Here is a 13524-nt window from a genome sequence, read left to right on the forward strand (position 1 = left end):
TGTCGGAGTCTCTCCTTGCAAAGCCTCATAAACAGAAGGTCTGTTTACTGGCCTTAAATGCTATTTTATTCTGCAAATAAGCAGAACTAGGAGCGTTACAGCTATGCAATAATCCTGTCTGAAGCAGCAAACCTGCCACGAAGAGTCTGCTTTTTGGCACATCTTCACCTCGTTTGAGTCATCAGGTCAGAACCACCACCCCACATAAACCTCCACAACGCTGCTCTGCATCTGCTGACCTGACCACCTTTAACTGTGTCCAGCCCGGCAGGATTCAAGAACTAAAACTGTCCAGTTTAGTCCTTGGTTGATGGTACCAAGTTAATGCCAAGTCTGGAATAATACCCCATCTTCATAAAAATTACTGTAAAAACACTGTAATTTATGCTGAACAACCCCAGGAAAAACAGGAAACGGATGCAGCACTTTTAAGGAGGAAAGAGCAACCTTGGTATGCGGGATGCCAGCCATACTGTTGAAATTTGAGGTCTCAAAATCACTTTTTTTTTCTGTGACAGTTACTCTAACTTGTTTTTTGTTAAAAGGATTGTAAAAACAATGGCTGAACCTTCTCCGACGTGCACTGACAGACACGACAGGTACCCAAATCGGTCACACAGCCCAAAATAACTGAGCCTGCAGCAGCCCCGGGTCCTGCTCCGAAATAACCACAAAGCTCTTACCTCCCAATGCTTCAGTCCTACCAGCTTCACTGTTATTTGAGGTACTTCAGCAAATCTACTCCATTTTATCGACATCCTTCCTGTGGGGGCAGGAGAGCTGCTCCCCACCAGCACTAGCCCATCCTGACCACCCAGAGCTGCCCGGGGGGGCCTGCAGTCACAGAGGAGTTGAGCAAAAGGGGGAGGGCGGGACGATTGCTGCTAACTTCCTTGAAGATGATTTTAGCTACTTTGCTACTTCTTTCATCTTGCCCTACCCTAGCTTCCCCTGCTAAAAAAGAAATAGAGCCAGGAAAGGATGGGATTAATATTTTAGAAGTCAGAAGTCAATATAATATCAGCCATTTAAAAGGCAGAGGGTGGTAAATCAAACCCTCTGTGATGCTTGGGATACTGAAAAAAGTGAATTTTAACATACCTCAGTGTTGCTTCAGCAAACAAAGAGCTGCAGAAGATCTCCCAAGCAAAAAGGTTTCAGGTGTTTGCTCTCCTCCTGCTCTACAGGTCACAAACAGTCCCTGTCTCTTGGACCCTTCAGACACCTCCAGCCCTGGCTATATACACCACGAGGCTGTTGGTGCTACAGCCCTGCCTAATAACTGCGCAAGTCCAGCAAAAAGAGAAATTACTCATGCTAATTTTCTGTCGTCATTTCCCAGAACCTCTCTACCTAAACGAAGAATATTAATAGTGTTTTTTTTTTTCTAATTGACACAGATACAGTATGTTTTATTCTTCCCAAACGTGAATCAGTGCACACTGCTAATTTCAAGAGATTTGCAAAATACATGTCAGACATGGGTAAACTCTCACAAACTTCTCTCAGTATCCTCTCCAGTTAATAATCCCAATACCCCTTTATTTTTACAGGTGTTTTTACATAACTGTTTGACACCATTTTCAAGAAGAACCGTTGCCATTAGTAGGCTTAGATGTGCTTTATTTTACAGTTCATCTTAGAAAAGGGTGCATTTCTGAAGGTTTGGAGAAAAGTAAAACCTATCTGGAAAAAAGTTGAAGCCTCTCTCCCTCCTGAAAGCCCAGACAGCAGCAGAAACCCTCTTCCGGTCCAACTTCCTCTTTCAAGGTTTGTTGCTTTTCTTTTTAACTCTTACAGGTTTTCATCACACATAACTCACTGTTCCCAAGAATTTCTAGGTCAAATTATTCAAATTTACAGCTGAAACCCCAAAAACGTCTGTCATGCAAACATTCCACTGTAAGCAGATTTGAAATTGTAATTTGAATGACACTATGGGGTTTTAGTTAGCAAAAATAACAGAACTGATGCGAGCTGCAATTTTTGTAGTGTGTATTATTGTTGGGATTTTGGAGCAATTCTTTATCAAGAGTTTCAGACACAATCAAGAAATTAGTGAAATCAGACCCTACTTATTTAACAAAAGCAAATAATGTATCTCAAAGCCCTTCTGTTGTATTTTCTTACCTGTCCCGACCAGATCCCTTTTATATATATCTCCAGTTCTTGCTTTAGAGATTATAAACGTAAAGTGCAAGAACCAGTTAATGAATTTCCAGTCTCATTCACAGGCTTCACAACACACTCCACAACTTCTCACCAGTGTTTGCACAGAGGTTTCTGTGTAAACAGGTAATATTTTTTTTTTTTTTTTACATTGTACTTTGCAGGAGGCAAAAGCATTGTTTCAAAGCTGCACAGTAGTAGCTCTGAGCTGCTGGAACTTGCAGCTGGCATCTTTAAAGGCAGATCCATAAAGAGGAACTGTGTGTTAGGATGACTGATCTCACTACAGCTGGTAGCTCTTTGCAAAGGTGATGCAATCTTCGCAAAAAGTGTACGTGCATTGGACCATAAGAACACACAAACCCAGCTGTGCTAGGGGAAGACTCAGGCTGAAATATCAAGTGCTTTATGTTGGGAAAGGCTAAAATCAAGTTTGCCAGTGGAGATGAAACAGGACCCCTCCCACAGCATGTAGGCTTCATACAAGTCTTACTCTGCGATGGGCACAATACTCATTGTGCCACATTTTGTTTCCTGTTTGCTATTTAGACACTCAATAGAACATGTAATTATGTGGCTCTGGGGCCTTCTGATAGCATCTACCAATGGATCAGCTACACATCACTTCACTATATAATACACATTGCCCAGTATGAGGTAAACGTGCTCTGAGCTTCGGTCAGACATGATAAACTAAGGTGAGATTTGAGTATAAATCCAAACAAGCTGAAAATACCCCAAACATATATTAATATTCAGGGGACAATCTAAGGCAACATCAGGCCTTTTGTGTGAAGTCTTTAGCGTCAATTATTTCTGCAACCAATACTGTTCCAAGAAAATTCAGCTATTCTGAGCAGTGTTTAACCTTTAGCAAATTAAATCCCAGGGTTTTAAGGACAAAAAAAGGGGGTTAATATAAATATTGGCCATCACTAAAGGTCACAGTTTGAGCAGCTTCTCTAGCAACTTTGTGGCAACCAGTCCCTTCTTGCAGCTCCTATCCTCATTTTATTAAACACTTCTCAGGTTCTGTAAAAATTAGACCCATCAATCACTGCAAAGCCCTAACTTATGCAGGAGCACAATCTATTCTCTATAATAAATGAAATTTCATTCTGTGGGGAAAAGAGGCAAAAACATTGCACAGGAAATCTCACCTCAGATGCCTTTCAATTTTGGGGGTGCTAAGATTTCCCATGTAGCTATTCCTTATTACCCCAAAAAGAATCCTCCCCTCACAAAAGTAATAAAAAAAACCAAAGTCAGATACCATCCTATGGAAACACAATGAAATACAAAAATAATCTCTGCTATCTATGGATATTTCACAGCTGTGTAAACCACAAGAAGCACTTACTTTGCTCTTCTTGCTGCTGGACATTTTATTCCTGAGGTAGCTGAAGGTGCGACTGACTTTTGTTCCACTTTTACCAGCAGGGACACTGCTGCTCTCTTCAGATATGCTAAAATGAAAAAGGAAAAAAAGTTGGTTTTACTTTTATTTTTTCCCAAAGCATCTTCTAAATCGATAAGATTCTTTTTTAAAAAGACATATGCATTTATTATCCAATAGTCATGGGTTACTTTATGGTGTTTACTAGAGAAGGCAAAGTGAAGAAAAAATACCAATCCAGTAGTTTGTTATATATTTCAAGGAATCCTTTTATCTATTTTTAAGCAATCTCCATTCTCAAACTATGCCATAGCACCCTCTGCTGCTACCGGGCCAAATAACCAGTAACTGGCTCAGGACCTGCTCCCTTACATGGCAAATCTGCAGGTACACAGGCAGTCTTGTCATTTAACCATGGAAATTTCAGACAGAAAGGGAAAGACAAGCACAAATCCTTTAAACAGAAATCTCCTTCCAGAGAAAGACATCTAATGAACTCTGAAAAGGCAGTGAATGTCTTTAACAGACACCACACTGTCTGCAAAGCAGAGATGAGAATACCAATAAGCAGCAGTGGTTATTTGTATGGTATTCAGGCATTTCTGAGATGTCAGATATTTTCTGTCAGTATCTTCACACACAAGCTTATGACTTCTTTAGAAGAATAAAATCACAGAGGAAATGATTATTTCATTAAAGAAAAAGTCTGTCAATAGCAAGTACAACACAAGCCAAAAGCACAACAGCAGAAAAACAAATGAAATCAAGGGGAAGAAACCAGCAGCAAGCGAGCAGAGGTGAAGAGCCTCCCAGCCACAAAATAAAGCTGCAGCTATCAGTGACACAGAGACCAGACACCCAGCTCCTTTGGTGCCACAAACATCCTTCCTCCGTGGAAGTGCTTTTAAAGCCAGCACCCAACAGAAGATTATCTCCTCTCTACAGCTTGCAAGGATGTAAAGTAATGTAGAAAAACATGATCATTTTGGCATTTGTTAGAGAAATATAGACAGAATTCACCAAACAGAGTAACGACTACTTTTAGTGTACAATATAATCTCAAGGTAAACACATAAACTATTTGGTAACAGATAATCTGTTATTAGCTGCGAGTAAACACAAAGTCTTGTTAGAGAAAAGGCCTAAACCAGACTTTCACATTCTATGATCTAAAATATTCTTCAGCTTTGAGACACACAGGGCTGATTTTCACAAGCTTTGACAACTTGTGATTTCAGCTGAAGTGCTCTGGTGCCATGAAGGCTTTTAGGTGTCCAAACCAGAGTCCACTACAGGAGTCCCATCAGAAAAGATGTGGTACCCCCAGAATACCATACCTCTGAACTGAGGAACCCGTGGAGCTGCCGAATGCCTGGGTACCTGGAAAAAAATGGAGGGGTGGGGGGCAACATGTTAGACTGCAATCTCAGCCTACTGATTTTAAGAACATAGCTTGCATATTTGGATGGTTCAAAAGGAAGGGGAAATGTTTTCCAGAAGTGAGTGTTTAGAAGACGTGCTCAGAATAAAGGCTATTCCCAGTACCCTTAGGTGCTCTCAAATTAGATGCTGAGGTGAAAGCCTGCTTAGCATTTTTATTGCTCTTCAGCTATCAAGCAAGGGATGTTAAATGTGCTGGTAAATCAGGGTATCTGAATCAGAACTGCCAATTCAATGACAATATATATAAATGAGAATCATTCTGCCACAATGTGCTTATTTATACACCATTAGAAAGAACCTATTGTACAACACATCCGGGTTGCATGTATAAAACTTTTCTGCTTGATAAAATTATAGTTCATTTTCCCATCAAAATCCTGAAGCACTTCATGAAGAGCAAGGGAAACAAGGGAAGCCTTATTTCCTTCTCCATGAAACATTACCAGTCTACGGCTTAGTCACAAAACACTGTGCTTGAGGAAAGTCTGAATTTCAACATGAAACCAAAGCCCTACCAATGACAAAAACTCTCTTTATACCCCAAGAAACCTGCTTGCACAATCCATTTGGAGCAGATTAGGTAGCTGACATCACTTACAAGAACCATCGAATACTACTGAAAAAGCAGGATGAAATGATCCAGAGGAGAGAGGGCTCTCTCCAGAGCAAATGGGCTTGTCAGGACTCCCAAAAAGGCCCCACTACAAGCACTGCTTGCAGTCCTATCTGAAGTTCAAGAAGCTGCATGACTTTTCATCTTATTAGGCTTCTGCATATACATTACAAAAAAACAACGTTTGGCCTCAAATTCTGTTAACACATTAAAGCTAAAGGTGAATGCAAAAGAGCCACTTGACATCAGAGGCAATGTGGTCCTCTACCCAAAAGCAGAAGGTGCATTAGGAAAACCTGTACATACAATATTATGCCTTATGATTCTAAAATACACATTTTCCTAACTGCTGACTCTAAAGTCAACACAGGCCAAGACAGGAATACCATTTCTTCATATTGAGAAACTAAAATACAGGTATGCCCCATTACCTAATCCCTCCTTGGAGATCTCTGTTAGTATATCCCTTGCAAAATCTTTCCGCTAATGATCTATCCCAAACACATCCAAGTTAATAACACTGTAACATCTTATCACATGAAGTTCACTATTGAATTTCCTGACTGTGCTGTATTTTTATATAATACCCACTACTGAAGTGCCTATTAAGGTCACACAAGTAATATACAAACTCCCAAATCCCAGATTAATGCTCCAGTGACTCCAGTTCACTTTTCAGCTCTAGTTTGCTTTTAACAGTGGGTTAAGCCTCCTTCATCTTTCCTTTTAAGCATCACTCACCAATGTTATTTCATATGGTAGCTGGACTTGAAATAATTAATCAAGGTTCACCATGCAGTGGACTAAGCAGCAAGTGGGCTAGGATGTTGCAAACAAAAGAAACCAGGTCACAGCTCCTTAATGCTGGCAGTAAACGTTTGTGGGTCAAGAAATTCAAAGGCTCTATAATAATTTTTTTTAAATGCACAGACTGGCCTTTCCAGTCACCTGACAATCCTTGACTATATCACAATACCAAACAAACTGCTAACTCTCCATACTCTAGAGAAAAACAAGCACGGAGAGGTGGAGGAGCAGTAACTGAAATGCAAGTGCAACCTCAATGCTAACACATCCGTCCTCTTATGAGAAATGAACCCTGAAGTCATGAAAAAATAAACAAACTGGTCTGGGATTACTACATGAAAAATGCCTGTTGCCAAAGCAGTATTCTGAATAGCTGTGGCTAAACCAACCGTTACGTAAAGTCGCCACAGTACCTTCAGAGAGGAGGGAATGTAGCACATGCAAAGAAAGCAACAGTTTTGTTTGAGACAATATCTGACATTACTTTAAAGGTTCATCAATAACAGCAGCACTGCTGAGGGAGAGAAGATAAATACTGGCTAACAGAAATACTCCCCAAAATTGCTATACCATAACCTGACTATTAAGAATTACTTAATTGCTTGGATGCTTAAAATGAATGAACAAAAATAGTAAGAAAAAAACAACAAATAACAAAAAACCCAACACACAACCCTCCAAAAAAAAGACCGAATCTACCAAAAAGTTGAGCCAAAACTACTTTTACCATGGGAGCATGATGTCAACACACAGCTGCATGCCTGCATTTCACTTTGTGGGGACCATGAATTGTGAGTTTTGTTAAAGGCAGAAGAGGACAGAGCAAAAGGAGAAGGAGGAAGGAACTTGAATATGGACTGGGAATGGAAAGGAGGAGAATTTAGATACCTACCAACGCGTGTGTGAGAGAAATTTTTTACATTCAGGAGGCAACCAAAATCTGTTGGACTGGAAAGCAATTTTCTCCATCCCAGTGTGGACACAAGGGATGTGCCCTAGTTTCCTTGCAAACCTTTGATTAGAACTAACTAATGTAGTTGTTCTGAATTCTCTCTTTAGAGACTTACCTGTTTTAGGTTATTTCAACAGTCTAATAAAACATGCTTAAGAAATAGGAAACATTTTCAATTATCTTTGATAAGCCTATTTAAAAACCAAGAGGAGTTTAATTCAATCTTCTGCCCTAGTTGAGTTTCTTTTAGCAATGGAGTTTGCAGGAGGAAAAAAAACCTACCATGTAACACTCACCTGCTCCCCAGCAAAACTATTCTGATTATATTATCAGGACCTAGATATGAACACCTTGATGATTTAAGGTGTTTGGCTGCAATGTATGTATTTGCTCAGCAAGGGGACTGTGAGTTTTAACCAAAATTTACATAATTTAGTATCAAGGCTTCTCTCTTCCTCTTCTGCTTCAACTGAGCAATGTATTCACTCTCACCTATGGAGGGCAAAGTCCTCTTCTATTAACTCCATGCAACAATCTCAAGACAAGTATTTTGGTTTTGATAAAAAGGTAATGACTGTATTGCTGGTCATTGTGGCAGATTATATCTGCCACACAGATACAGACCAAAACTAACATGATAGTGCTGATGTACAAGACTTTTTGGATTACAAATTCTTTTATTCAGATGTTAGTTACTGCTCAGATACAGGACCTAGGTAATGCTGATAGACATCATGCAATGGAAAGGTTAAAGATTTGCAAGGTGAAATTTCAATGTCTAAAGAAGAAAACCAGATTTCCCTTTGCTTCCACCCATAATGGCTGCAATGCAGATAAAACAATTACTTACTATCCATCTCCTCCTCCTCATCACTGGAAGAAGAGCCAATAGAAAAGAGAGTTTTAGACATAGGAATGAGTGGAGAGATGCTGAAGAAGGAGATTCGTCTTGATGGTCGAGTCCGGCCCTGGGCTGAGAAGTGGGTTAACAGCAGACATTAGAGCATGCTTGAAAATGCATTTAATAGTAAAAAGGAGAGGAAAACAGCCAAAGCGAACTAAAATCAAAGCAAAGGAAATGTCTGCAAAGCAGCTGGCTTCAGAAAAGGCATAAGAAGGAAAGAATTGAGAACATGTAAATTCCAGAGGATGCAGGTTTCAGAGGATGCAGGTCTCATTGCATGCATAATTTGAGGTTCAAGGCTTTCTTATCTTTGCTGTCATATTTTTATAGGAACTCTTCATTAAGACTTATATCTGAACAGTTATTTTCCCAAACAGAACACCAACAGTTTAGTGGCTCTCTGGAGAAAGGGCATCCATTTCATTGAAATAACTGTCAGGGAGTGAATCTAGAACAACCCAAGATATATGTTTAAGGGTGCTTTTTGTAGTTAAGTGACACCAAAGCTGCTGGGTATAGCAAGGACACTTTCTCTGAAATGTTGACTTTACCTGCCTAGGGAGGTTCTTGCCACTTCTACCTCTAAAAAAAAACAAGACCATTTCAGTAATGTTACACCCTTAAAAGCTTCCAGCTTTAAAATGGAGAGACTAAATTTCCTTTCTTCTCCAAAGTAAAAAAGAAAAAAAAACCAGTAATTGCTTCTCTTACCTCTTCCCGAAACTCACAGTCCTCATTTTAAAGAAACTGCCTCAACACGAGAAAAGCCTGTCTGCACTCTCTCCTGTCCTTGCCTGGAAGATGTCTTAATACAAACAGTGCCAAACTCAACATTAAGTCTGTGACATCAAATCTCCATTATCAGTAGGATAACAAGAAGTTCAATCATCCTTTCTCAGACATGTTACTGCTCTGCCTTCTGCTTATTTCAGTTTGTGAAGTTGTGTTTGTCGTTCAGTGCCATGCACTTTTCCAGGAAGCCCTGCTATTTGTTCATGCCCTTGTCTGCAAACTTTGCAAATTACAAGAGTTTACTATAATTCCTGTTTAAATTTATTTTTAAGAGCAGCTCTCACATAGCAGCACCTTTGCAACTATTCTTTTTAAATACAATCTTCTCTGAAAAGGGATGTAAGAGCCAGCTAGCTACTCTAATATAAATTCCTACACAGCACTTACAGAGGAGCTCAAGGGCTGTATTTCCCAAACCTCCTCATTCTACGAACAGGTAGAAATCTGAGATGTGACCTGACCAATGTCAGGATGCTGGACACCCACTCACACGGTACATCAGTGTGCCCTCAGGAAAGATGACTGGGACAAGGCTGGGGAAACTCTGCCTGTGGGACAGATCTGACCTAATGGTCTTACATTAAGCATCTACATTACAACATCTTCAGTGCATGTATTCAGGCTAAGTCATTCCATGGCACAGATAAATCAACTTACAGTACAAGAGGAAAAAAAGAAGCTAAAGACTTTATCAGTATTAAACTTCCAAGACAAAGAAGTAGCAATTTGTACTGTCTTTGAGTAAAACACGTCCTTTCAGCCCCACACAGTATGGGTATATAAAACCCCAGAATTGGATTCAAAATATAAAAATACTACCCGAGGAATATCCAACACAATGCAAAGCAGACTTCCCAGAAATTTTCCTTCAGTCATTAGTCATAAATGCCAACTGCCTGGAGGCGACTTGACTAAAATTATGTGCATGCTTTTCCAACATAAGCAGAACAACCCTAGAGGGACCCAATGAAAGGCATTTAAATTTAAGAATTCTTAGCAAGATTTATGCATAAATTTTGTTTAGACTGCCTTTCAAAGGAGTTGGTCTAGTGTCCCAGACCTGAATAACATGACTAGGCAACACTGCTTTCTTTCTTCTGTAGTACACTGTCTATTTAGACTAAAAGTCAAGATGAACAATAATACTTTACTGTAAATAGAACCACCTCCTCCAGCACAGTTCAATTCAACTTCCATTTCAGTGGTTTTATTTATAGCAGTTCCTGGCTTTTTAACAATGCTCCACACTGGAAATTTGCTATTCCAAAGCTGAAAGCAGTCTTCCGAGCATTCCAGCCAACAGTTCTTGTGACCTCCCTCTATAAAACGCTGAAGGATTAAAGCTGTGAACGGCCACAGCAGCTCTTGGAATATCTGAGACATCCGATGGAGCGTGAGTTAGAAACAGCTTCAGAAATTGCTCCTGTCTCAATATAAGGGAATGGGGAAAATAAGGAGAAAGCTCTCCATGTTTACTCATTTGGATTTCATTTTTGAGGCTTCTGTGCAAAACAGATAGTTTCCTTCCCATTCAGATGTATTTGAAGAGATCAGGATATATATATATATATATTAAACGCCTACCACAAAATTATGCAGGTGGACTTAAGAATTACAATTTTCCTAGAATTCACCTCCATGAAATCAAGGATTTATCCTTGCATAAATGAAGTATTCTGCTGCTATAATATGAATGTCAAACAAGGAAGTTTATACACAGAGACCTTTTTATAGAAGGCACTAAGCTACTTCTTATGTACTTACAGTCACAACTCAAGTAACACTACTCTTTCAGAGTGCCTGAGGAAGAATGAAGATATTTACTGAAGTTTCTGAAGTTGGGAAAGTGTCACATCTGGGAAGAGAATCCATAACTAAATTTTAAAGGTGAGTAAACCTTTTGGATGCTCACATTAACTGCCTCAAATGCGTTGATTTTTCGGAAACCCCCCCTCCTTTAAAATTAGGCCCTTCTGAGGGCAAATTAACTGCAAATTAACTACTGAGAAAATAAAGCTCACAGAAGTGTGAGCAATTTTTAACTTCAGTGTTCAAAATGCTCAGACATCCGCCTCAAAGCAGAAGATTAACACTGATTTTCTTCCACAGCCCCCCTGAAAAGCTTTCTTAATCTTCTTTTTTCCTTCCCTCTCAGTAAGACTACCATGGCTGACTCTAGAAGATGGCATAATCAGACGTGTCTACTGCCAGCTCAGGCCTCAATGGCGTTTTTAACGTGGGTCACAAAACTGAAGAGCAAAAAAGGCGGCAATTTGTCTGATTCCAAGATGGAGGCACAAATCTCTCCCTGCAGGCCCCAAGCGAAGTCTGAAGGGAGAGGGAGACGAGCCTCAGCAGCCAGGCCCTCTCAGCCCCTGACAGTCTGTTTCTGGGAGCTAGCAGAGTTATTTATGGTGTTTGGTTAGCAACTGGATGTAATGCCAATAAATTGGTTGCTGAAAAAAAAATAATGAAGGCCTTTAGCCCAAGGAGGAAAGAGGGTGTGCCATTGCACAGGAGAAAGAGCCAGTCTCTTCTCAGGACAGATCTGCCCGTGTTTTGGTTACTGTTGCTGAGGGACACATCCGCTAGGCCACATGCTTATTAATCATGAAATAACAATGGTAAAGAATTTAAAAACATCTTCTACAAAGCACTATCACTGTGAACTTCCTCCAGCAAGCTTCTTAAAAGCACCTTCATCTTGTTCAGCTTTGCAAGGGAGAAGCATTTCAATAAAGAGGAAAAGATCAGAGACCGTAATTGACAAGAAGTGATCTAAAATGTCAATACTGTTTCTGGCTGGCAATTAATAAAATGAAAACATGTGTAACATGGCCCTTCCTAAGCACATCCAGCTGCAGCCTTTTGAATGACTTTTTCAGCTAAAAGAATCAATACAGCGAAGTTGCAAAATTAAGTGCTTGCTATCACTTCAATTAAGCTAAACTGAAAAAATTATCCTAATCATCTTGTATTATCTTCTTCAGGAACGAGGTTCAATAAATTACACCCAACTGCTTCAAAACATTTAGCTTAAAATAAACAGCAACTAATTCCCTCAAGGAGAACAAAACATGAATTCTCAAGTTTTCAAATGCCAACTCCTAAAAAACTAGAAGTAGGAAAACAAGATCTGAAGTGGAATTATCTTACTATCAAACAAAGAAATTCTGAAAAGATGCAAAATTCAAACTTTTTCTTAAATAACATACTCAATAAATTGTAGGTTTTGTACTAATAGTCTAATTGAGAAAAAAAAAAAACAAAACCAAAACCAAAAACAAAACAACACCAAACAAAAGAAACCAAACAGAACTGGAAATACCAGGGATACACTGGGAAGAACAAAATACGAATCTAGACTGAACAAATTCTCCCTGTTCCACTTGCTATTCCATGCACCAGTGAAACATATTTCACATAATATATGAAAGCAAGAGCAGGTACCAGCAAATTGTGCCTTGGGAAGGCAGGAAAGTAATTAGTAATAGAGATGACAGAATGCATAAGGATGAGAGAAAATTGCTTTACTCACTGTCCAGCACTGGTTTACTAATTGACATTAGAGACATAGATTTGGTCAGTGGAGATGAAACAGCTGAAGAACAGAAATTAAATCCTTGTGGCTGTGATGTTTGATGCATCTGCAGAATAGAAAATAACCAAACTGAGAAAACATATCAAGCACAACAGCACCAATCCCAACCACAGATCACAGTTCAGTGCTTGTGTTTACTGAAATTCTCAAACAGCAGAAAACTGAAACAATCCTGGTATAAAGTAATAGGTGAGAAACGCAAGGACCACAAAAATGCAAGTGTTGTCACACAGGTGACGTGCAACATTTTGTCTTTAAAGTGGAAGAAAACTAATTATACAAAAAAAGAGACTCTGGCTGCTTGATTTTCTTGCAAGATATTACTTGGACATTATTAGGATGGATATTGTTAATTGTCTGATGGTCACTGAAATTACTGCTGTGATTCCAGCTCTTTAGCATAACTAGACTGTTGTTCAAGACATGGTAAAAAAACAACTCATGCTTAGCACTGTGTTCCCCAAAATTACCATTCCTCAAAGCAAGAGAAGACATAAGAGTCTTGACATAATAGCTCTTACAGGCTGGATCTTGTGAGACTTGTTTACTGCCTTGATGTACAGCAATGACTCCAGGAGGTAAACAGACGGGCTGGCTAATGATTCTGGCACAAACCCAGAAAATACTATGGCTGAAACTCTGAACTTAGAAATTTGGGGTATTTATAGTATTTAAGACTACAACTGCTTCTTTAGTAAAAATAAAGAGACTCTCATAATATTGTGGCCCATTTGTCCTTAATAGCTATCACAGACTTCTGCTCCAGAGAGATTGCTCTGAACCTTCTTAATGTGCAATTAACAGTTTGCTTAACTGTTACTTACAATAATGAGCCTTTTGATTCTTG

General features: G+C 39.4%; 1 protein-coding gene across 8 annotated transcripts in view; it reads right to left on the reverse strand.

The window, feature by feature from the left end:
* AKAP13 (A-kinase anchoring protein 13) overlaps positions 1 to 13524 on the reverse strand; it is a 159224-nt gene that overhangs the window by 29505 nt on the left and 116195 nt on the right. For all 8 annotated transcript variants that reach the window (XM_051628924.1, XM_051628923.1, XM_051628920.1 and 5 more), the window contains 3 exons: positions 12615 to 12723; positions 4903 to 4945; positions 3530 to 3635 (listed from right to left, as the gene is read on the reverse strand). In XM_051628924.1, coding sequence (XP_051484884.1) covers positions 3530 to 3635; positions 4903 to 4945; positions 12615 to 12723 — 258 coding nt within the window. The remainder of the gene's footprint in view (positions 1 to 3529; positions 3636 to 4902; positions 4946 to 12614; positions 12724 to 13524) is intronic.

Source organism: Apus apus, chromosome 10 (genome assembly GCF_020740795.1).
Source record: "Apus apus isolate bApuApu2 chromosome 10, bApuApu2.pri.cur, whole genome shotgun sequence".
Taxonomy (NCBI): domain Eukaryota; kingdom Metazoa; phylum Chordata; class Aves; order Apodiformes; family Apodidae; genus Apus; species Apus apus.